General features: G+C 40.9%; 1 protein-coding gene across 2 annotated transcripts; it reads right to left on the bottom strand.

Moving 5' to 3' along the window:
- Positions 1 to 696: 696 nt before the first annotated feature.
- Positions 697 to 23723, bottom strand: ssh2b (slingshot protein phosphatase 2b). Of its 2 annotated transcripts, XM_023299130.3 has the most exons (15): positions 23482 to 23723; positions 18046 to 18089; positions 8229 to 8341; positions 8052 to 8116; positions 7829 to 7950; positions 7674 to 7739; positions 7495 to 7560; positions 7174 to 7368; positions 6839 to 6932; positions 6522 to 6650; positions 6185 to 6231; positions 5846 to 5992; positions 5450 to 5650; positions 4048 to 5074; positions 697 to 3535 (listed from the first exon to the last, which is right to left on the bottom strand). In XM_023299130.3, exons 1-15 carry the CDS (start codon positions 23542 to 23544, stop codon positions 2231 to 2233), a joined length of 3684 nt encoding a protein of 1227 aa, XP_023154898.2. In that variant the 5' UTR covers positions 23545 to 23723; the 3' UTR covers positions 697 to 2230. The 2 variants fall into 2 exon arrangements, with proteins under 2 accessions (XP_023154898.2, XP_023154896.2); XM_023299128.3 differs by lacking the exons at positions 18046 to 18089; positions 23482 to 23723 and adding an exon at positions 10681 to 11091.
- Between the last annotated feature and the right edge of the window lie 448 nt (positions 23724 to 24171).

Here is a 24171-nt window from a genome sequence, read left to right as displayed (position 1 = left end):
AGTTACAGGAGTCACTGAAAACTGGCATGATATACACTGTTTTCACAAGTGTGTGTAAAATTTAGTTTGTGACGTCTTATAAATGTACAAACAGGCTTGACCTGCGGTTTGTTCACAATCGAGAGAAAAGCTTTCGACAAAACAACCGTTTATAAGCACTAGAAAGTATTGACAATGTGTTCCAGAGACAATAAAACCAACAGGGGGCATTATTTCTGGGAAGTTAATTTTTTGGTTCAGAACTTTTCCTCAAACTGTCTTTTTTGTTGCTCTTATCAAGCTTGTAACTTTCCCACAACCCAAGAAAGAAACTCAGCTCATGTTGAGGTCACAGCATGTTGTGAAGCAAATTAATCAAAAGGAGAAATAAGGGACAGCTTACACATTCCCAAAGAATGTGCTCCACTGACACCTTTATATGTATGCAGAATACTGAAATGAATATATTGTTAATTAAAATGGAGAAATCAGTCACTAAACAAGGATTTTTCATCTAGTTGTGCCACATAGGACTGGGAAACTATGATGGACTTTTCAGAGTTTTTGATTATTGTTTTCTGGACAAAATGAAACAATAATTGTTAAACAACATCAAGAACATAACTAGAATGTAAAAACTTAATCCACACTGACATGGTCTTCTGCTGATATCAAGGCCTGATGTTACTGTAAAGACTCAGTAAAACTAACTCTTCATAATTTCCATTGTTTAATGGTCACAGTTGAAGCACATGATATAAAAGAATATTTACACTGACAGTTTAAAATAAAAGAAAACTAAAAGTTTTTGACAGTACACACACATACCCAACAGCTGCTACTACCTAAGCATGCTCCCCCAAAGTAGCAAACACACATTAAAAAAAAAAAAAGCCACATTTAAAATTAAAAAGGGAGTAAAGTGCATGTATGACAGACGTCCCTGTACAGACATTTCTGATAGACTGCAGAGAAGCTTCACTTGCCAGTCACAGGTATACTCCTAAAAAGTGTACAAAAGAGATAACGATCAATTAAAAAAAGAAAGAAAAAAGTACACACCCACATGGTAAAGTTATGCTACACAGTCGCACTCCCACACAGACACAAATCAGATATAAAAACATTTACAGTTCCTAAAATGTCAACACTCACAACAACACAGACCTTTACATCCCAAAGAGAATAGAGCAGAAAACCCACAAATATACACTCTGCCTTTAACTCCCAATCTCCCTAACCTACCCTTTCTCCCACACAGTAATACATACATTTAAAAAAAATCTAGTTTGAGTGGCATCAGAACTGTGAAAGGACATGATGGAGACAAGTTTACATCAGTTTACCAAGTGATGAAGTTAAAATTGATTCTGACTGAGACACACATTCCAGGAACCCAGAACCTGACGTTTGTGCAGGTCAGATTTGGTCGACTTACTGAGGTATTGTGTAGTCAAAATAAAACAAAAAAATCCAGCACGCCTCTTCTGTTTCTGGTCCAATAAACTGGCGTACAACTATGCAATTATTTCCAAATCCTATCAACAGCTCTGGATATACCATTCTTTGAAGGAAAATGCTAATCTATGATGTCTGTGGTTCAACCTGAGATCTTGTTTGTTTAGAACCAGCTTTGATTAGTCCTATTTTAATTTTGGTACAAAGTTTTGCCAAAAATTTTTGATCATTTTGAACCAAATCTGCCAGTTTGTGTTGATGTGATTTTGAGCAGATTCATTTACCTGTCAGGATTGTACCAGAAGAACAGCTGCAGCTTTTTCTTTCCAGCATAACTAAAAAAATGTGAATGAACAAACATGAAAGCAGGAGAAGAGGAAAACGGAGGCTACATTCTATATAACATCAGGTCGAACAATTCCACCCACCAACCAGTCAAGTAAATATCAAGTAGATAAAAGGAGAAACCAGCAATGACGTAAAGACTGAGGCTCAGGCAAATTAACATCCGAATGATTGATTTGTTGCTTTTTAAATGAATTTCTAGACCCTTCATAGCCTTGTCACTGTTCTTGCACTGACGCTGGTATCGCACATCACAGATTTCACAGAGGCTCTTGGTGGATCTGTAGGGAAAAATGTAGAGAAACTACTAAACATATCCTTTAAGGCAAGAGGCATTGGTTTGTTTTGCTGAATAAGTTTTACATCTGCACTTATTTTCCATTTCTAGGTGCATGATCCCTTTCTCTCTCTCTCTCTCACACACACAGACACACACACACAATGAGGGTTACATGGTGTGGTAAAGGGTGCTAACAGTTCTTTTTTTAAGCCGCCTCAAAGGGTGAGTCCTTCCATATTGTTGCCTTGCTGTCATAAGCGTTGGCGCAGGCGAATGTAGAGAATCCTGGGCAGAGTTTGTGACGTTTCCTCTCTGCGGGCTCCGGTTTGTTCCTGGTGAGGTTTCTTCAGGTTCTGAAAGCCTCTTTGCGCTGATCTCAATGATTTCTGATTGCTGGCTGGCTGAGGAAGGACAGTTGTGAACCCGCTGCTTCTTGGATTCATCACTAACTGTGTGGACTGGTGGTTGTGCTAAGGGCGGAGCGGCTGTGGAGCGGCTGAGCTCCCACTCACTCAGGTCATTGGCGAGCAGCTCCAAGCAGCCCAGTTTGGCCAGAGAGGCTGAACGCTTCATCAGGGATGGAGGGGTCAGCCCTGCCTGGCGAATCCTGGCTTCCATCTCTCTAACCCTCTTCTGGATGCTGCTACCTCGCTTCTGAGTGGCGCCAAAAGCCTGGTCCGCTCGCCTGGCCGTGCCGCTTCCACCCATGCTCACCTGCTGCAAGAAGGCACCCAGCTCACACAAAGTCTCCCACGTTTCCCTCATGATAAAGTCACTGTGGGGTCCCTCTATTGAACAGTCCCAGTCTGTGCCTGACTCGAGCTCGGTCACGCCCTCCAAACACAGGAAGTTCACAGAGGCAAAGGGAGACTGGGCAGAGTGGTGGAAAGACGAGGTAGAGAGCAGTCTATTATCAGCAGGCTGGACTTTGTGTCCTTTTGTGCTTTTGTCATTATTTCCTGGCGCCCCCATCTCTACTACATTAGCATTCTCCCTTTTAACTGGCCTTAACTTTCCATTTTCCTCCTCCTGCTCTTCGTGCACAGTGCCAGTCACTGACACTTGCGAGCAAACGGATGCATCCTGGGGATTTGAGATTGTTGCAACATGGATGCTATGAGGACGCCGCTGAGCATAGGAGGTGCTGCCGGAGAGGGATGGCGGAGAAGATGAAGGTGAAGGAGTCTCGTGTTTCATTCTTTGCTCCAGCTGTTGCGTGACACGTCGAACGGACCCCCTTGTCCAGTCACTGTAGAGACGAGCAGGAGCCCCTTCTTCCTCCTCTTTGTGTTTTGCTTCCTCTTTTACATTCTCTGCTTCCTTCTGTGAGGAAACATCTCTAACCTCCATTTCCTGTCTCGACTTCCTCACTTCCTGGTCATGGGGGCCTTGAGGTTCTGGTTGGCTAGGAAGGTCGAGAGGTGACGCCTCTGTGGGCTTCAGTCCTGTGACCTGCACAGGGACATGGATTTCCTATCAAGAAAAGAGGGACATATATAAGATAATTGTGTTTAAATGCCAAATAAAAGTGTCAATATACCATAAAGTTATTCAAAACATAGTCAAGTAAAACTGATTCACATGTCAGATATTTGGCATAAAGTACTCTACTTATCGGTCACTAGGTGGCGTTCTTACACTCAAGACAACACAGGCCAATTTAACCAAATGAAGATAATAATCTGAGACAAAATTTAACTCCTCTGGGGTCACTGCACTTCTGAATACCTCCAAAAATCATATATGTTCTAAAAAAAAAAATTTCGACAATCTATGTTACATTCCACATTGCCATAACCTTGAAAAACATTGTAACACCCATACTTGTAACTCCATTGCAAACTCACAAACTGAGATAATTGTCAGAGCATGAAAGAAGCCTAAGAAGGGATTTTACGAGGCCTAAAACTTCTACAATAATTGTGGTGTTACAATGGATTTAAGTTTGCACTAGTGTTTTAAGGTTTGCAATAAACAACACTCACCTTTCTTTCACAAGTGGAGAACTCTTGAGGTGGGGCTTCTTTGCCACAGCTCTTCACTAGGGGTGACTGCTGTCCTGCAGCACAGTGACTTTTACCATCTTGACTCATTCCCTTGAACTTTTCCCTGGCACTGAAAAAATTAATGTGATCTGCGCTGTGGCCAAACAACATCACATTGTCATGTGGAATGGCACTGGGATAGCTGATAAAATCATTATTGGAGGAAGGATGGGGGGCTAAACCATCCAAAGATGATCCACATGTCTGTGGATCACAGTCTGGTTTTTTGACCAGCACTGGTGCAGATGGAGAGGGTCCAGCCTGTTGTGTGCTTGGTGTTTGTGTAGTCATGGGCTCAGGCACTGACACTAACATTGGTTTTAACACAGAGCAGGACGACGCTGGTTTGATAACCCCGTCATCCGTGCAGGCCGGAGTAGGGAATGAAGCAGGAGAGGGGGGGATGTGGTGCAGAGATGGAGGCGGGTGAGGTTGTCTAACCAAAACGCTTTGTGCAACGGTCACCACATCTGTCTTTTGAGGCTCAGGCACCACAGTGGCAGCCCTTGGCTGGGAGACAGGAGGTGATGAGCGCTGCTCCGCAGAGTCACATAAGCCATTGGAGAGAGGGGGAGATAAAGACACAGAACCACCTGTGGAGTGAGGACGAGGGGGGTGCGGCTGGCTACTCTGGGCTACGGCAGAATGAGAGGCAGCCTTAGGGCTTCGAGCTTCAGCATCACCTGATAGAGCCGCCACCCCCTCAAGGGAAGAAGAGCCAAACTGATTGGACCTGATACCAGTATCAGGCTGGCTAGTGGAGTGTGATGCTTTGACAGCGCTGGCTGAAGTTCCCAGTGATTCCAGCAGTTCTTTCACAGAGGGACCAGATGTGCTGCTCGCCTGGTTGTGAGGGTCTGAGCGACCCAGGCTGTGGGGCTGGGCGTAGGATTTAGACAGTGGCTCATGGTGCTCAGACAGATCACTATCGGAGTGAGAACGCCACAGTTTGTTGTGCCTCTGCTTGCTGTGGAAGAAGGTGACATCCGGGTTAGAATAAACACAAGAAAAAGAAAAGTAACTTTTTTTTTTCTGTAGAGAAACCATATATTAGGTTAGTGTGTTACACGTATTGTTTCACAAATAAATATAATGCTGAAATGAAATACAATTTTACAGCATTTTTCATTATCAACTGATCAATGATCATGTGTAATAGGAAAGCAGCTATTAGCAGTGATGAACCTAGAAAGGACTATCACCAAACTCTGAACTGATAAGGGAGCCAGAATCACCACACCAAATGAGTGCAATTCATGCTCCATGTCCTCATACAGAATATGCAGTGTCAACATCAAGCTATCTCTAAAAACTGATATAAAATACACTTGCGTGTAGGTACCTGGCCAGGAGTATTCCCTGATATTCCTCCAGCTGTCTCATAAAAGATGGGTTGGGTTTGGTCACAGTTCGACGCTCCTTGACGTAATCAAAGGCTTTTTTCAAATCCCATCCATACTCTTTCATGGCATATGCAATCACTGTGGCTGCAGAGCGACTTATGCCCATTTTACAGTGCACCAGGCACTTGGACCCAGCTTTCCTGGTGAAGATATACGGAATCGAGTTAAGAGTTCTGTGAGGCAGATGGTTTGACTGAGTCATGGTTTTCAGAGGAGCTAACTTCTAAAAAAACTAACAAAAAACCCCCAATGAGATCAGACAGAAACGGCAAAAACAAAGAATACTTTTCCCTAACAAGGAGAGCAGACCACTGATGCAGGAGTCTGAAACTTACTTGGCTCTGGATATAAACTTGTAGGTATCATTCCAATAGGCCAGCAGGTCAGTGGCCTCCTCGTCGTAAACACGGATGTTGTGATACTCAAACACGCCAGGGAAGAAGTTATCAATCTCCCTCGTTACATTCAGGATGTACTGAACTCTGTGCGATGAGATTAGAAGAGGATGAGAGAGGTGATTGGATCTGTAGTTGCTGAAACTGAAAAATATTTTAACACCTGACATTTAATTCCAAAAAAATAATCTTAGGGTTTTCTCATATGAATACTTCATGTTCTTACTAACTACACCACACTTTGTACTGTGTAGAGGGTTGTGTTGTTCTCCTTCTTACCCACTCTTCTGCAACTCCTCCAAATTGGATGCATTCCACTCAGATCCCTGTAGGAAACAAAAGCAATCCTCAGACTTGTTCATAGCCTTCCACTGAGCTTTTCATAATGCTAAAATCCAGTGGCAAGACATGCCTGACATCCAGAGTGCACTCCAAAGCAAACAAGAACAAAGTACCTTAAAATTGGGAGGAACTCAGAATTACACAAGACTATTGAATACTTAGTCAGGCTCTACAGACATGAAGTAACTCTCATGTACAAAAGTGGGGGTAAATCATCAGATACTTTCTTTTCTTTGGTGCCAAATGCAGTAGCGGTACTCCGAGTTAAACCTACCAAGAAGACGTGATCAAAGATCTCGGTCGGACTGTCCATCTGGCCCAGAATGACAATCATCTCATTGTCGATGAACTCCTTGAACTCTCGCAGGTTGCATGTCATGTGCATTTCTAGCTCTGTTCGGATCTACAGAAAACACTACAGTCAGGAGCAACACACACAAGCTAAACCTAAAACACAGGACTTTTAAGTTGACACTGATGACTAAAAAAGGAAATTAAGGACCCGGTTAGGGACCCAGTTCCTTGCAAACATTGACTGAATGTTTAGAAACTTCAGTGATGTTCAAATCAGCATCTGAAGCAGTGACTCACTTCTTTGCAGGTGACATTCTCCAGATCTTTCTGCATCATGATTTCCCTCAAACTGCTTTTGATTTGACGCTCTGTCAGCTCTCTTTCTGTCGGTCTGAAAAAACATCATTATTACAAACATGATATGAAGCATACGTACATTGAACCAAACCACTTTATAGCACTATGTGTATTACCCAAGGATTCCAACTTTTACAGTTTGTCTTCTAATATTTTCATGCTTTTCAGTTTTCTACAGATAATCATGGGCTTATTGTAAAGAAAGAAATGTGAAAAAACATGGTAGTGAGTGAATAAAAAGTGAAAAACAAAGTCCATACCATCTGGATACTTACACATCAGAGAAGAGTACAGGCGAATCGGCACGGTGTGACTGCACATCCTGCATTGCGTTCCACTCGTTGATGCGGGCCTGATCAGAAGAGACTCTGCTTTGATAGTAACTGACCCAGGTGAGGAACAAGCTGCCTGGAAAGTAGTTGTGACAACGAGCCACCTCGCACGCTTTATGCAGTGACTGGAGGGCCGACCTGTGAGTGAGAGACAAAAGTAAGATTTAAAACTGAAGAAGGACAGAGATAGAAAAACACTTGCATAAATGAGATACCAAGATGAACAGCATAAGTCAATACACAAATATCCACAGTGTGACTCACCACATGGCTTGCACAGAAACGGGCTTGAACACATGGACTCTGGTATCGGTTGACACACTGAAACCTCTGAGAGGAAGAAGAGAGAAAGCACAGTCGGAGGTTAAATTAAAAATGATTCTGTCAGCTATCTTAGCAGACTGGTGCGCTGTGCGGATAAAGCATGTTGGAAATATTCATACCCATCTCCATCCAGATGTATCAAGGTGTCACTCCATAAGGGCAACACCAGCCCTACAGAACATGAGCTGGGAGGGAAAAAAATCTTCATGTTACAACTTTAAGTACAGCCTCAAAACTTCAGACGCATTTAAGCGTGTTTGTGTCACCGTCTCACCTATCGACCGGACTAAAATCCATCCCCAGCACCACGCTCTCCTCCGTGTCCTGACGACCATTAGTTGAGACCACCACCATGTAACGGGTGACCTGAGGATGGGCGCTCTCCAAACGAACCGCCTGGAATTAGAAAAAAGAAAACACAGCTGATGTCTTGACAGTTGATTGAAAACCACAAAACTTGATTTTGTTTGAGTATTTGCCTTGTGATGTGGACCCACCAGTTTGATGTTGTCCTCTGGTCTGAGGAGAGTGAACATGGTTTGCAGATGTTGCTGGATGTCTCCTGGTAAGATGAGAGGAATAACTTTGGTCAGTGTGAAGAACTGCAGCGGTGCATGCATGACACCGTATTTAGCAAAATACTAATCATTGTTCCTGAGGGCATTTAACCTCACCTGCATGTTTACTGCGCAGCTGGGAGAAGCGAGAGGCAGAAGACGGGGAGGAGCCATTTCCTCGAGGTAAGAAGAGAGCAGCTCCTTTAACTGTCAGGAAACTTTCACTGATGCTGCGCAAAAGATTGAAAAAAGAAAAATACAGTGAGCAACAAGGAATCAATCAACATCAAGACTTCAGTTACAGCTTTCAGTGACCTGTCACTTCAACAACCAAAACCTCTACATTAGACTGTAACTAAATTAATTGGTTAATTGACAGATAATCAGCAAATCTTTTGATAATCTGCTAAATATTTCAGTAAATTTCATGTAAAACTGCCAAGCATTCTTCAAGTGCAGCTTCTCAAAAGGTGCAGATTTTGTGCTTTTCTGTCCTACATGACAGTAGACTCAATATTTTTTTGGTTTTGGACCACTAGTCAGAACAAGCTACATAAAAGCATCATATTGAGTGTTGGGAACAGTTGAAAATGTTCAGAGCCCCAGCTGCAATTGATATTTGTAAGCTGGATGCCTGATTATTTATACTCTACACTAACTTTATGTGTTGTCATCACTGTGGTGACATGTCAAAGTAAACACTGTTGTGTTTTTTTTATTCCCTGTAGAACTGTCAAAAGCAGACATTTTTGTTCTCCAGCATGAACCATCTGAATATTAAGAGGGATTTTATTATCTAAAAGTTTAATTTGTTTCAAAAACGGCGATTTAACTTTCTGTTTTCTCAGGAAATCCCCACCGACCGCCTGAACAAACATCTTAAACAAAACAATAATGGAAAGACTTATGTGTCATTATGAGCTCAAGACACTTGACTGTGCAACGTGCAGCAGAAACCAGCTGGCTCCAATTACATGTTGGCTTAACTGAAATGGACAAGTTCATAAAATGACAGAGGAACAACAAACAAAGACGCATTGAGTTACACAGCAAGAAAAACAAACCAAACAATTCGCTGATTTAACCTTCAGATGAACTTTCCCAAACCAGCAGGGATACTTGCAATGTTCATCTCTGTACAAAGGACAACTTCACTGACTTTGGCTGGAACTTCAGTACTTTATGGCATGTAAGTGAACAACTACCAGCATGGAACTGGCAGCTTCCAGCTAAGCGACTTGGCACTACTGCTCTCCGAACAATAGACTTATGTAACAGACTTAAAATGACCAGTGCATTCCTTTAATTTTCACATTTCTCTAATGTTTCTGAATCTGGGATTAAACTGACATCACAGTGAGATTCTCACTGTGTTTTGTGATAATGAGTGAAAAAAGAGTCATCACAAACACTAGTGATCACCGACTGAGTCACTAGTCCTTATGGAGGGAAGTGATATATATATAGGCCAAAGCTAAGAAAGGGCCATCAGAGGCAGGAGGTTGCATCGTGACACCATCTGCTGTGAGGATGAAGGAGAAGAGGAACAGAGGCAAAGAAGAATAAACCTGGAATGGACGTCAGTAATCACAGAAGTGACAATGAAGCAATCTGTAGCTTCACAAAGGTGACTTTTAAATTAACACTGCTAACTTAGAAGAATGTAGGATAAGAATTTGTGACACCACATCGACAGACATCTAAAAGGCCTCTGAAATCTGTAAGAAAAACACAACAAAAAAAATGGATTTTTTTCATATATATTTTTGATTCAAGCAAACACAGCTGTATCCTACTTAAAGTCTTCAGCTCCAAGTTCATTCCAGTTGCAACACTGACAAATGGAAAAACTGGACAGAGATTGTAAAAACCAAGTCTTATTTGCACATTCTTTTTTAAGAATAAATACCACAAACAGGCAAGATTCCTGTTTTTTGATTTATATGCTGTTGTGTGCCAGGATGTCACACAAACACCACAGAGGTGTCTTGTATACGTGCTAATAATAGGTAAATGTAGACAAACTATGTACCGACATGGTTGATCAAACATACATTTCCACTAAATGCAAGTGTCTCTCCTAACATTTGGTCTCAGAATACACTATGACAAATTAATCACACCACCTGACCCACTACGGTACATCGTGTGCCTTCCTCCTGTGCCCCCTCAAGATTCATCTGAAGCACAGCTACAATGAAAAATAAAGGTGGGCGGAGGGGAGTGCCTGTGAGCAGGCGAGTGAAGCATCTGGCAGACATTTCTCATGGAGCAAAGGGAAGGAAACCTCTTCTCACAGCCACTGCTTCTGTGCTGTCACATCCTTCCCTTTAAGTCATCGTGGAAAAAACACAAGTCTTTGTCATACCAGACCACTGTAACCACGCGTTTAAGTGCAGAATAAATGACCACATGACAGAATATAAGTGCATTGTCTAAGTAAGTGAGTGTCTGAATCAGACTGCAGCAGCTGCAGTCTACTTCATGCATCTCACTATTAAACTGCCTCTACATGTTACTGCCTCTCATGTTGATATTTATTTCTACATAGTACATTAAGTCCACTTACAGCTGATAAATTTCCCCCTGAGAGATCACGGAGTTATCGGTGAAATAAGGTCTCAGCTTCACGCCGCAGCAGGCGCAGAAGCAGCCGGCCGACGAGCTCCGTGGGGCGGTAACAACACCGGGAGGCATCGCTGCTGCTGCGGCGGCGGGAACAGGGCGCTCAGAAGCGGGCTGCAGTCACCGATAGCCGCTGTCGAGGTGCGGAGGAGATCACTGCGCGGTGCTCAGGTAGTTGTGGAAACGCAGAAGCTCTGGTGTAAGGTTTGCTTGCGGTACAAATCACGACATTGTCAGTAAATTATCCGCCAACGCGATGCAAATTAAGAGTGAATTACTGAGAAGCTGCAGAGATAAGTGACATATTTAACACATGCTGTCGCAGAGCAGGTGCCTCCAACATCTGCTCAGCGCTTCTGCAGCAGGCTGCGGTAAATCCTGAAGCTGAAGGGGAGGAGACGCACACGGTCCAATCCAGAAAACGACAGTCTGTGAGGACCGTATGACGGATTATTAGCGCCATATCGAGGAATTTTAACGCAAACTATTGTGCTAAAATGTTTTATTTTGAATTTTCATAAGTCTAGGAATGTAAAGGAAAACACATTACTGGCACTCAAAGAATACGTTTATGTGACTAAATTCTGGTGGTCACATCGGTTCCAAAATGTATTAGTTTAAATTGGGACTGGGTGGTATAGCTAAAAAAATGACAAAATGATAAAATTGATCTACCAGTCCATATCAGTATCTAAATCTGATCATTTTAATGACCTATGTAGAGAGTCAGCTTATTTCCAATTTCCAGTGAAATCTTTAAAAAAAAAAAGAAGTCACACAGGTACTAATTTTAATGTTGACAATAAATTTTCCACAAATAAAAAAAATAATAAACCGCCTATAAGCCCTATTCGCACGGGAATGATCTCACATTGGTATATATTTAATAAAGAAAGCAAGTAAAATTTACTTTGAGGTAAACTGCCCTCAGTGAGAAACATCAATAAGATGCAACAGATGAATTTCTTCAGGAGATCTGCCTGACCGGAGGTGACGAGGCTCCATTATTAAGGGATACGACAGGCTGTTTACAAACTAGGGATAAAGCATGCTTTGTGTTTGTTCCTGCAACTAAACTTTGCTCTTTTGTTATGTGCTGTTATGACTGCACACATTTTATTGAACAACTTTCTCATTGCTATTGGTGTGTCCAACACCACTATCACTATTGTCAGCCAGACCTCAATTAAAAGGCCTTTTTCCAGTAAGACCCGGCCAAGAAGGCATCCAATTATAAACTTCCAAAAAAATATAAAATCAAGCATTATGACAACAATAGACATGATACAAAAGTAAATATAAATATACATAAAATTCAGCTTAGGAATACTAATTGCACTCTTCAGTTACTCTTAATATGAGGCTTTGAGCACTTTGAACTGCTTACTCAAATAAAATCCAAAGGAAGCTTGGGATTTGTTTGGTTTCTCTGTATAATTTTACAAGCTTATCCCGTAGAAGAAGAAGAAAAAGAAAAAAGAGTGAAACCTGCTATACAGCTGTAGAAGAAGAGTGGAACCTATCACATTACAGCACAAAGTCTCTTGGTGTGGCTTATGATGTGAACTGAAACTATACAAAACAAAAAAACTGAACTCCCCAGGGAGACAAAATCAGTAAGCTGTAGTGTGTCCTGAAGATTATTCTATGAAAACGGTGTAAAAATAAGACATGGAAAGTTCAGAGGAAATCCTGGGCACCCTGTAGAGCAGCCATTTCGATAAACAAAAACCATAACAGCTATAGACAAGTGACAGAAGAGTACACAAGTAAGAAGAGAGTTTACCCAATAATGTTTTAAAAATAAAAATATACCAATACTGCACTCTCCTGAAGCTTAATGAAGACCAAGAGACCAGATCATAAAGTACACAGTGACATGTACTGGACAGTGACTTGGAAATGCAATTTAAACAAAAAGAGTCAAGTTATTGAAGTGTGGAGGAGACAGTAAACACATAAATAACATCCCCATAGTCTGAAACACCTAAGAAAGTAGCCTGGACAATCATTTTCGTAATTGTTCCAAGCATTTTACACACCAGACCACACCAAACCCAAATAAAGTCCAGTGGAACAGCAGTGTGGTATATAAACACAAAAAAAAAATCACATGAACCACTGTTAGAAATCACTGTTGAACTGCCTGTATTATTTCCAGGATATCTAAACATATCTAATTATATTTACTTGACAGTTGAAAGTTAACCTAAAGACCTCCAGGACATCCTTTATCCTTTTATTTTAACCTTTGTCAAGATGCAGACAAACAAAAAAGAAAAGCAGTAACGCCATTATACATCACATTTAGACTCAAGTTCACCAATGAACAAAAGTAAAGCCTTGAAAATTTTTGCTTGAGAAGCCTGTGATCTTATTAGTCACAATACTAGTACGCTCTATTGTTGATATGCTCTTTTACTTCTCCCTTTCTATCCCAGTCTGGCCACCCAAACTCATATATTGTATTCAACAGTTCCGGTGCAACCTAATTGCCCTATTGAAATCAATTTACTTAACAGTTTGCAACTTCCCAGCCTGACAGCCTGATAAAACTAAGTAATCCTTGAACCCCTTACTTTAGAAAGCCAACTGAAAAAAGCTAGTTTTACTCTCAGTGACTGATCAGCCGCTACAAACCAACACACAAACTTCAAGGGTTTTCTGGTCATAGGCTCACATATTTTTTGTCAGTAACACCTCTCCCTTCCGACAGTTTTCTCTCTTCTCAGGGTAACAAGAGCATCAGAAATATTCCCTGACAACACCTCCCATGATTGCCTATTAATTACCCCACATACCATATCCATAGGGGCATCCTTTGAACAGGGTGGGTCACACACACTGATGGCATTTGTCAACTCTGTTGCTGGAGGAAGGGTGACAAAGTTGTGTAACCAACTCTAGGTTTGTAGCCTTTAGACAAAATTCTCACCAGTGTCAGCAACACCCGACACTGAAAGTGCTTCCAGCAACAGCACAACAACAACAACAACACCATGACAGTGGAAAAAAGATTGAGAAATCCAAAAGGACACAGCAGCCAACCCATGACCTGAGGAGAAACTTGACCTTAGGCTTGGTTGCGCTGCTTGTCGATCCCTCGTGGTTTCAATTTGTAGGATAGGTTACAAACTGAGGGTAACTACGTGGACACCACCTGACTGCCGATTCATATCCCAGGATAAACAGCCACTGCAGTGTAGTGCTTTTTTCTCTGAGGTCTATCTGTGGCACCCTGTAAATGTGTCTAAGCTGTGCGAGATGTTTTGTACATTTAGGCTGTCTCTGACACTTGATGAAATAGCCAGGTGGCATAATTTAGTACAAGATGAAGTGGGCTGATCAGCTCTAGGATGTTTGAGGTTTTGACCTTCTTTCACGGATCTTTACAAGCTGAAAATTGCATATTTATAAGTCGCAGAAACAAGTGGTTTAACATATCAAAGCTTGTACCCTGATCGTCTTCAATGTTAAATCCACCTGCCTAATAATGTGTAGGTCCTTCTTTTCTCTGAGGGTATCCAACAGTGTCTGGCAACGGGGGCATTGGCAGCAGATCCTTTGGGTCCTGTGAGTTGTGGGGTGGGGTCTTTTTGGATCAGACTTGTTTCAACACACCTCTTATTTTGTTGTGTTTCTTAAACTGGGTTGGGGTTAGGGTTAGAGTGCTGTATGCCAGCAACCAAGGTTTCCTAGCAGAACATTGTATTGTAATCAGATGTTGTAATCAATAATGTAATCACTTAGGCTGTCCGTGGTTTTAACGTTGTGCACAATCCATGTATAAACACTAAACTGTATCACAATACAGTCAAGCATTAAGCAGAAACCTTAACTGAAACATGGATACACAACAGAAGTGCACTAAAGTTACACTAATGAGACTTAAATACTCATGAGGAGGCCTTTATCGTCAATATCAGCTACTTAATCTGACATTTACTCAATCAACACATCAGACTCCTGTTCTATTCTCCCACCACAGCTCTCCTTACATGTCATGAGGTTGCTTTCTCCTACTCTGACTGACTTTCTCGCTTAATTGACTCCTTTCATGATCACTTTCATCTCTGTTATTTCTGAAATAACAGGCATACGCTATAATACCGTCTCAGGGAGGTGTGGACTCTCACAGCAACCCACATGTTTACGTGTGTGTTGTTGGACCCATCTATCAAGTTCCAACTGACTGTTCTTTCTTTTGACTGCTGAAATTCACACCATTCAATGACAAGCAGTGAAGGCCAGGATGTGGTTTTTATGTGCAGACAGACACCAGACACTCTTCTGCTGCTCTTATGTTTCCATGTATACAAACACACAGACAGTCACCTTTGGGATCACAAAACATAAACTAAGTCAAATACAGCTCAACCAAGGCCCATTCAGTATTTATTTGAAGCACAAGCGTGGACTATTGATCACCATCTACTTCATGAGCAGTGAAGCCTTGTATGTATTACACACAAAACAAAGTCGATCTGAGTATTTACAGTCTAAACAATCTGCCATATTGCATATAACAGATCACATACATTGGATAATAACAGAGTGAATGAAAAAGATTTATTGTGGAGGCTTAAAAGCACAAAATGAAACTGTAAGGTGAAAGCAAATGTGTAGCAAGACAACAAAAAAAACCAATGTCCTTCTCATTAAGACAAATAATTTTACATTTTCCTCATCTAACTAAAGTATTATGAAGAGTAGAAAAGATCAGAAATAGTCCGCAATTGTAGGATCATATTAAACTCCCTTATCCTTCCTCTAATTTCTCCTCTGTAGGTCGGCCAATGATGTTGCTGCTTTCGCTGATGTCACTATCCTGCTGATGTCACTGACTTTAATCAGCAGCGCTGCAGTGGGCCTTGCTTACGCAGGCAGACACACTGCATCACCAAAGTCGTTTTCCTCAATGAATGTCACGAAGGTACCGATGTCAGGAAAGAGCTCTGCTGACTTCTATGGCATGACAGGCAACAGACGTCAGCGGTGTTGGTGAAAAGAAACCTGCTCCTAGGATTTGGGAGCTATTAACTGTGTGTAACAGGCTGACTTTTACTGAATCGTTTTTCATCTCTTTGCCAACACACCTGAAACCACCAGGTTTCTACTACCTAACACTGCAGCTATGACTTAAACCTGATCTTAAACTTACCTCTGGATATAGGCTACGTATTTGTCAAAAAATTATGGGCTGTTACATAAATGTGTCCAGTTAAATGTAATTTGGGGTGACTAGCAAAACCCATATATCATAAATTACCCTAGCAGTACAATATTGTTGTATGAGGTGCGTATTTAGATTTCAGCTGTTAAAAACATTGCTTACATTTTTGAAGAATGTGATGTTAGTCATATAACCTTTATCCTCTATTTCCAGCTCTGACAATGTGAGTGAAGAAGGCGTGGGGGAAGGCCTACTGCTTACAGCAGTTGTGTACTAGACTGAATAGTATTTAAAAGTATTCCTATTATTCTTTGCCTAACTTATGGTTATGAGTGAAGAATTTCACTTATTCCTACACGATATGTCTTTTCTGGTGTACATCAGTAAGTCATTAGTGTATTTGTTCATACAGCTAATGGATGGCTTTCTTTAGCCAATGTATGGAAGGTGTTAAGTCAGAATACTGCTTGATAAATATGTGACTATTTTATTAGACAAGATACAAATTCATGAGGAACAAAGAGAATTGTCATCTGGGTACTGTTGTAAGAACTACAGTATTTGCAAAGCTTGGTATCAATGCTGTATATACAGTTGTCTAGCCAGATGAATGCAAAAGTATATGACACACTAAACAATGACTTGAAATAAAGTTCCACTCTAGAAAAAAAACTGACCAACTACCCAAAACAATAATGAACAGCATGTGCTGGTCTTAATATCTAACAATGCCCCAAAGTTCAGATGGAAACAAGTGACAACATATTAATAAAAATATTTGACCATGACCTCTAGAAATATTACCTGAACAAACCTTTACTGTGAGAAGTGAACCGAAAGTACAGTCAAAATTTCCCCTCATCTTTTAGAGAACTATAGGCTTTTACAGGCTCCTTCCTCCAGTATTATATACAGAGCTCCACACTGGTTATAAAAGCAGGTCATGAAGGTTTGAGGCTATTCTGAAGTCAAGACAAGACCCAGCTCCTCACCAGGAACTTCATATTTTTATATGTGCTCCACTGAAAAAAACAAAAATTACATAATGGCATGTCTGCACAAGTAACAAGGTCACAGTGTTACATATTCAACAAGAGGGTGGATCAGCATGAAGTCAAATCAAACATCACAAGAGCTCTGATTTCTTCTCAACTTCATGTGAATGACTGTACAAAAGGAGAGCATAAATTTCATTGATCAAATAATCCTTGGACTTCAAAACAAGACATTTCTAATAATATACTCAAACTCAAAGAGACATCTGATAATGTACCTATCTCTGTACGCAGACACACACACACACACAGCCTCAGTATGTGAGAGTAGATTACACTCCCAGCTGCACAAATACAGACAGTCCTCTCAGTTGGATGGCACAGAGCTCCAATGACCAGACAGACACAGAGACGCTCTGAGTTTGGGAGTGGTTACCAATCTGCCCCTGGATCAGCAGTGAAGCTCCCCTGTGACCCACATACCCAAACCGGCATCACGCAGATGCTGCTGCCCTCTAATGGACAGCCAGTGAAACACCATTAATTATCCCATACATGAGAGGATTTCAGGATTTCACTTGTTATTCAAGGGCCAAATATAACAAAGGAAAATGTAAGACTGTTCATTAGTATCATGTAGAAGAAATAAATACAGCAGTGAAAGGAAATTGCTGATCACCGGTGGACTAACGCCAGGTGCAAGCATGGTTGAGTCAAACAGGATAAACCAGATTTCCAACTTAGATGCAACAACGGAAGGCACACAACAGTAGCAGAGCACCTTTTTATCAAGACACAGCAGTACACGAAGGGAGTCCTGCAGTGGCAGATATAAGTAATGCATAATCGTTATCTGCCTCTTCAGGCAAAGCCTATTTTCTCCCCTGCTGGTCTAGGTCAGGTCAGGTCAGAGGTCAGGGGCAGCAACATAACATGTCCTGTGTTCTGAAGTGGTTTTTGGCATGATAATCACAGTGTCTCCTCGTTTACTTGGCCTGGCTTTACATTTCCATTACAAAGTCACTGTGAAACAAACTCCTGGTGTATGGTCTCAAAGCTACACTACATTTTTAAGATGCTGAGCTCAAAGAGGCAAAAGATGTAGGAGCTTTATCTGATACGACATCTGTCAATATCCTACCTCCGAGGCTGGGAGCGGCGGTCATCCTCCCCACTACCGGACTCCTATGGAGAGAAAATGAGATAAATACATTTAGTGAGAAGAATATGGAGCACAACACTAATTTTAATGTTGATGTATTACAACAATTTATTAAAAATAATGTCTATTTCAATGTGTTTTTCTAATTATTTTATCACTTCATTTACATCAATTTGTTAAAGATGTTAAAATGTAACAGACAAGCCTTTATCAGTCATAATAAAACATTTATCTCAGAGCTTTCTTTTTTCGCTCTTTTTGTTTTCTGTACAAGGAAATAGTTAATATTTTGCCCAGTAAGAGCCCAAAAGCATCAGTAATATTGATGAAGACAGACAATTGTAAATAGTAACGGCAATAACATATATAGTTTGAACATTGCAGTATGAGATGAATATTATGATGCTGAGCAACAGACAAAGGAAATTATTGGCAGCATTATAACGGAGTGGTTTGATTCCTGACCAGCCTCGACCTGAGTTTCATGTTATTCCACTGCTCTTTTTCCCTGCATTTCCTATCTCTCCCCACTGTATCTATCTAATAATGGGTGAACATGCCAAAAATTACCCTAAGAACAAAAGTCACTATCACTACTGTGGCAAATCAGAGGGCTCCTAACAAAAAATAATTCAGCAAAACTGAATTGAGCCAGCAATTATACCAAACAAATACTGAAAGACATTTGAGAAGGAATTGAATCCAACTGTCCAATGCTGGGCAACAAAGAGTAGCTTGTGTATTCCCCTATTCACAAACACACGCACAGACGCACGCACACACATTAAAAGTACAAGTAGCTTCCAACTTAGCATTCAGCCCGGCCTGAGCAGAGAGCAATGGTGCAGAGAGACAGGAGAGAGAGCAGAGTTCAGCTTCAACTCAATTTACACACTCTCCAGGAAAATGACCTCAGTCTGTTTTTAAGGTGTGGCTGGTCGGAGAATAACACATTCACACACAAAAATAAGCTGGGAGACACGGAAGCACAAAAAGAAAAATGTAAATCAGAGAGTTTTGGAATATAAAGCTTGCTTTGACATGATTCAGTGAGCGCTCAGTGGGGGATAAACGCCTGACACGTATCTTTTAATGCCTGGCACTCATCTTGTTTACGCTGTGTGTAGGCTTAACTAGCCTTAATGACATTACAAAAACATTAACAGCGTCATAAAAGGAAGAAGTGGATTACAGGATGATGATAGGCCACAGTGAGCACAGACAAAAGATGAAGTCACGCAAGGCTGCCACCAGTGGGTTTGATCTGATCGACAATGGACAATATAAAAGAAAAATCAGATGAAAGTATTTTTTCTTATTCGTGATAGTTAAAAATAAAAAGTGATGTAGTATTTAATGTGCATCGCTAATGTAAGTCAATAAAACACTGATAAGTTTGGGACTACGGACTGTTAAAGACAAGTACAAAACAGCATGGATATAAGAATTTACTGCCAGGTCTTATGACACTGTTGCAGATTCAGTTCAGTGCAACAACTGAAATGGGCGGTGCTCAGCTGCTCTCAGACAGTATCCAAAGCAGGTTTCCATTGTGGGCTCTCAGAGAAATATTTAAAACAGATCTAGTAAAACGACAAGCATCTCATGTAAAGTATGTGATGCCAGAAGCAATGTATAAATCTCTGCACCACTCATACTCTTAATAAAATACATTTTCAACAGTAAATGGCTTTGCTGTGGTCCTGCGTAACAAGTCCGAATGCATGAAAATTGTGTAATTGGCAGGTTTTTCTGAGACAATGACATTCAAACACCCTGACTTCTTATGCACATTATGGTGAATTATAATTCTAATGAATAATCAAGTTTCAAATAAACACAAGTAACATCACTGTACATGACAACTGAGAATGAGTAAAGGGATATTTCACAAAAAAAATTTATGAACTTGTATATGAACTATATAGTGATTTTATATTTCAGTTGACCAAATGAGATGAGGTTTAACTTGTTGTTCCATGTTAGTGAGTCCTATGTTTTGATACATCACCCAACCTTTGCTTAGATGAGAAAACAAGATTTTGCATATGGAAATTTGAGATTTTTCCAAAGCTTATGGAAATGTGAAGCCTGAGCATGCAGTCTGGGCAGAGACCTGTAGGAGTGGAGACCAGTCTGTGCCACCAACATAAAATTTTTTTCCCTAAAGGCCAAACAAAGGTGTCTAAGTGTGTGTATATCTATTTTCCCTGCAAACACCCTCATCAGACATGTTCAACATAAGGTTCAAGTAAATATGATGAGGGGAAAACAGCTAGCAGGCATGTCATGAGAGACTTCACACACATCACATGATAACTAGACAGGAAACCAGAAGAGTATCTGTACAATTTGTTACCAGAGCATGTGTGTTACTCCAGGTTACAACTTAAAAGCATATTTCATTTAGAAAACCCTTCACATCCTTCACCACCCCAGACTGCCTCACCTTGCTAAATTACACATATGCATATCTTCTTCCTTGACTTTTACAGCTCATACTCTGGGAGTGATGAAAGAGTGGCTGGTTTACGACCACATCCATAACTTACATAATCATTCAAAAGACAGAAATTGTAGCTAATCATTGCATTGCTTTAGAGCCTTACGCTCCTTGCTGCTGATTCCTCAATGGCATGTAAAATTTCTTTTTTACATATTTTAAAGTTGTTCTGGATGACAGTCAGAACAAATCACCAAAAATGTGTTTGTACACAACAAGACTGTTATTATTATGCCTACTCACAGAACCTGTTTTGCACTGAGAAAACAAAGGGTGTGAAGAATACGGTTGCCTTCAAGCCCACAATACCTTGTGACTGTTTGTGACTGTCATTCTTGGTAAAATAGATAACTGAACTGCAGTTTGGGATTTGGGACACAGCTGGGGGTAGAAAAGCATTTTCATGCACAATTAATGTAATCTAATCTAGGAAGGAGACAGCTGACACAGTTTTGCCTTAATGTACTCCATGTTTTTTAGGGCTTACGAGGATTTTTTTCTTCCTTTAATGCAAGATGCCAATATATAGTCTTTAGTTACACAAATATGTCAGCCTGTTGCATTTATATCCACATACACAGGATTTTTCCTGGCTCCAAATAGACCTTTAGGAGTTGACTATGCATGACAATTAGCATGATCAGTCCACATACAGTGAAGGCAATGAGTCTGTGTTACCTAGTTTGACAGAAATCTATGTATTTCCCCTGTTATTTCTGATAATTTGTTAGCACTGGTAAATTTGTTTTAGCGCTGGCTAAAATCTCTTTGAGTGGCACCTGAAATATTTCAATGCAAACCTACAAATTAAACCTTATAATCACAAGTTTCAAATAATTTTTGTCATTTACAGTATCTAATTTGCTATGTTAGAAAAAAATACCCTGTAATCTGCTTATTTCGTCCCTTTTGCAAAATGAGTCATGATTTTAGTGGGAATCACATTATCGTTTTTCGATTTTCCTCATGTAATGATGTGATTTTTGCTGTGGTCTAAACCAACAAGAATGTTCCCTTACGTCTGGAGAATCTGATTATTAGGCCAGATCATCACTATAGTACCACAATGCTTCACTCGTAGAGGCATTTTGTGACACATTTTACATTTGGACATATTGCGATTTTGATAATATGCCACTTTCTTGTTCGGCCCTAAACCCATAAAGAAGTTAGACACGCTAACATAACCTATTCACCCAGCACTTAGAAGTAAAGGATATATAAATATTTATGACATAATAGGATTTGACTAATTATTGTCAAAATTGTTATTTTTATTTGTTGTGACTGTGAGAGTTAAAGTTTTGAAGTAGAATTGTGATTGTAATACTCATTTTGGGTGTTTTAGTTTTACTGCAGCACTAAATGGAATTGTAATATGAGGTATTTATGAAAATATTTTAGTTTGTTTACTTACAGTGCTGAACGAAATAGAATTATGATGAGTTTGTTTACTTTGTTATTTTGTAAAGTAAAAACCATATGAAGGAACAGCTTGTATACAAGCCATCTTTTCTAAACGCAGCGCAGACCTATTCAGCTGTAAATTGGATCTAATAACTTTAGTGTCCTTAAAGTGTGCACTGTTTAACTGTACTTTCTAGGAAAATACTATCAGTTTGGAAGTCTGTATTGTCAGATACTCAATATTAAATGACAAAAAACTTGATTGGGACATCCATATCTAAAACATAAACAAACAAAGGCATTCAATGAAGTTTTGTGGTGGAGTTTATGTTATTATAAAATATGATGTCAAGAATTAAATGTACACTGCAAATGAATACTGGTTCCAATTATCAGTAATTGTTCTCCTTGTAGACAAATACTTGGAATAGGTATGTGCCCTGAAAGCACCTCTTAGGCGAAATACAATCACACTAATTGCTCCACTCTGAAGAAGACGATGCTGTTGACAGTAGACTCTGCAGCACTGACACAGGAAGTACATGCAGATGTGTGTATGAGACAGAGAATAACATTTGAATGGTGAACCGAGAGTGTCTGCTTGTACATCACTTCCTCAGTCTATGTCTGAGTGTCTGGTGGGGTCCCCTGCTTCTGTAGAAACCAGTACAGGTGAGCTGAGACAACAGCAGCAGGAGAAAACACCTGCTGCTCTGCTTTGCATGGCCACACTTCTGCCTTCACCACACACACACACACACACACACACGCACACACACACACACAGGAAGACAGGCAGGTAGGAAATATGTAGACCGACAGACAGTCTGGGGAGGAGACAGACAACAAGAGACAAAGAGAAAGACACGCGTCCACAACCTGGTTTACATAACAAGGCAGCACACAGCAGCCTTGTAGGTGTAAATAACCGCATACATGTGTGCCACAAGGTGCTTATTAGAACCGGAGGTGCATGAAATACTGATTGGTAGCGTGTTAAAGTGCAATGGTGGAACTACAAACCGAAACCAAGAGCTAGCTGTGTAATTTATCCCCACATAGATGAATGGGGAAGTTCAGGTATTATTCACAACACAGACGATGGACGCTGGGAATTTTTCTCACATTGTAAAGTAGCTAACTGCCAGCTGAACCTTTACACAGGCGGAAATGTGCACAACGGGACCGTGTAAACAGCTAAAACCATTAAAACAGAAGGGGAAACTGCCATTTCCTCACCAGCTAATGGTGCTGTCTCTGTGGACAGCGAGGACACAACATTTTTAAAGCATGTTAACAGCGACGCTGACAGGGTAACTAAAAATGATGAGCGGCTATATTTCACGCATGCGCAGGAGTACAAAGGCAAGGCACTTGATGACAGTGAGCAGCCGACAAAAAGACAGCGGAAATGAAGCCGCAAGTCGCCTTCGACAGCACAGAGATTAAGTTTTGATGCCGGTGGAAGCGGTAGTGGAGGAGGGTTCAAGAAACGCGGCTCTTACCGAAACACAGGGGCTGGAGCTGGTGCTGGGGGTCGGTGAACGCTGCACGGTAACCAGCGCCATTCAGCGACCGGGAAGCGGACACCTGAGAGGAAGCGACGGCGGCCAGACGAGCATAATTGTTTTGAGAGGGCGGAACCCCAGCTGGACCCGAGTTCTCGGTCTTCTCTCGGTTTTCCCCTCTCTTTCTCTCTGGTCGTGGACTGTTTGACTACTCCCCGGCTGTTTCCTCTATCAGCGCCTCCTGCGCATGCGCAACTAGCCTTCGCTTGTCAATCCCGATTAACCTTATGTGTGCTGGAAGTAAACAAAGCAGCGAGGAGTCATATCTGTCAGTCAAACAACACACCAGCTGTTACTGAAGTACTGATGACTTAAAGTGAAGGAGGAGCAGGCAAACAACCTACAACAAACAGAATCACAAAATTTGCAAATTTGAATCTTCTCCAGACATTTAGCATAGGCTTGTTCTAATGACACGTGACACTCCAGTATTTAAAACCTGAGGTCAAACTGGTACAATAAAGGCCAAAATAGCCCAATTTTTAGTCCTTAGTAATGGTTTGTCTTCATAATCACTCTATCCTACATTACCCATGATGCAACCCTCAGCCTCTACAGCCTGGTGTTGTGCAGCTTGTGTCAGAAAAACTTTGCATATACAGTTTTGAACTGTGGCTTTCTAATAAA

This window comes from Amphiprion ocellaris, chromosome 14 (assembly GCF_022539595.1).
Source record: "Amphiprion ocellaris isolate individual 3 ecotype Okinawa chromosome 14, ASM2253959v1, whole genome shotgun sequence".
In the NCBI taxonomy this organism is placed as follows: Eukaryota; Metazoa; Chordata; class Actinopteri; family Pomacentridae; genus Amphiprion; species Amphiprion ocellaris.
This window is presented reverse-complemented; position numbering and strand designations above follow the sequence as displayed.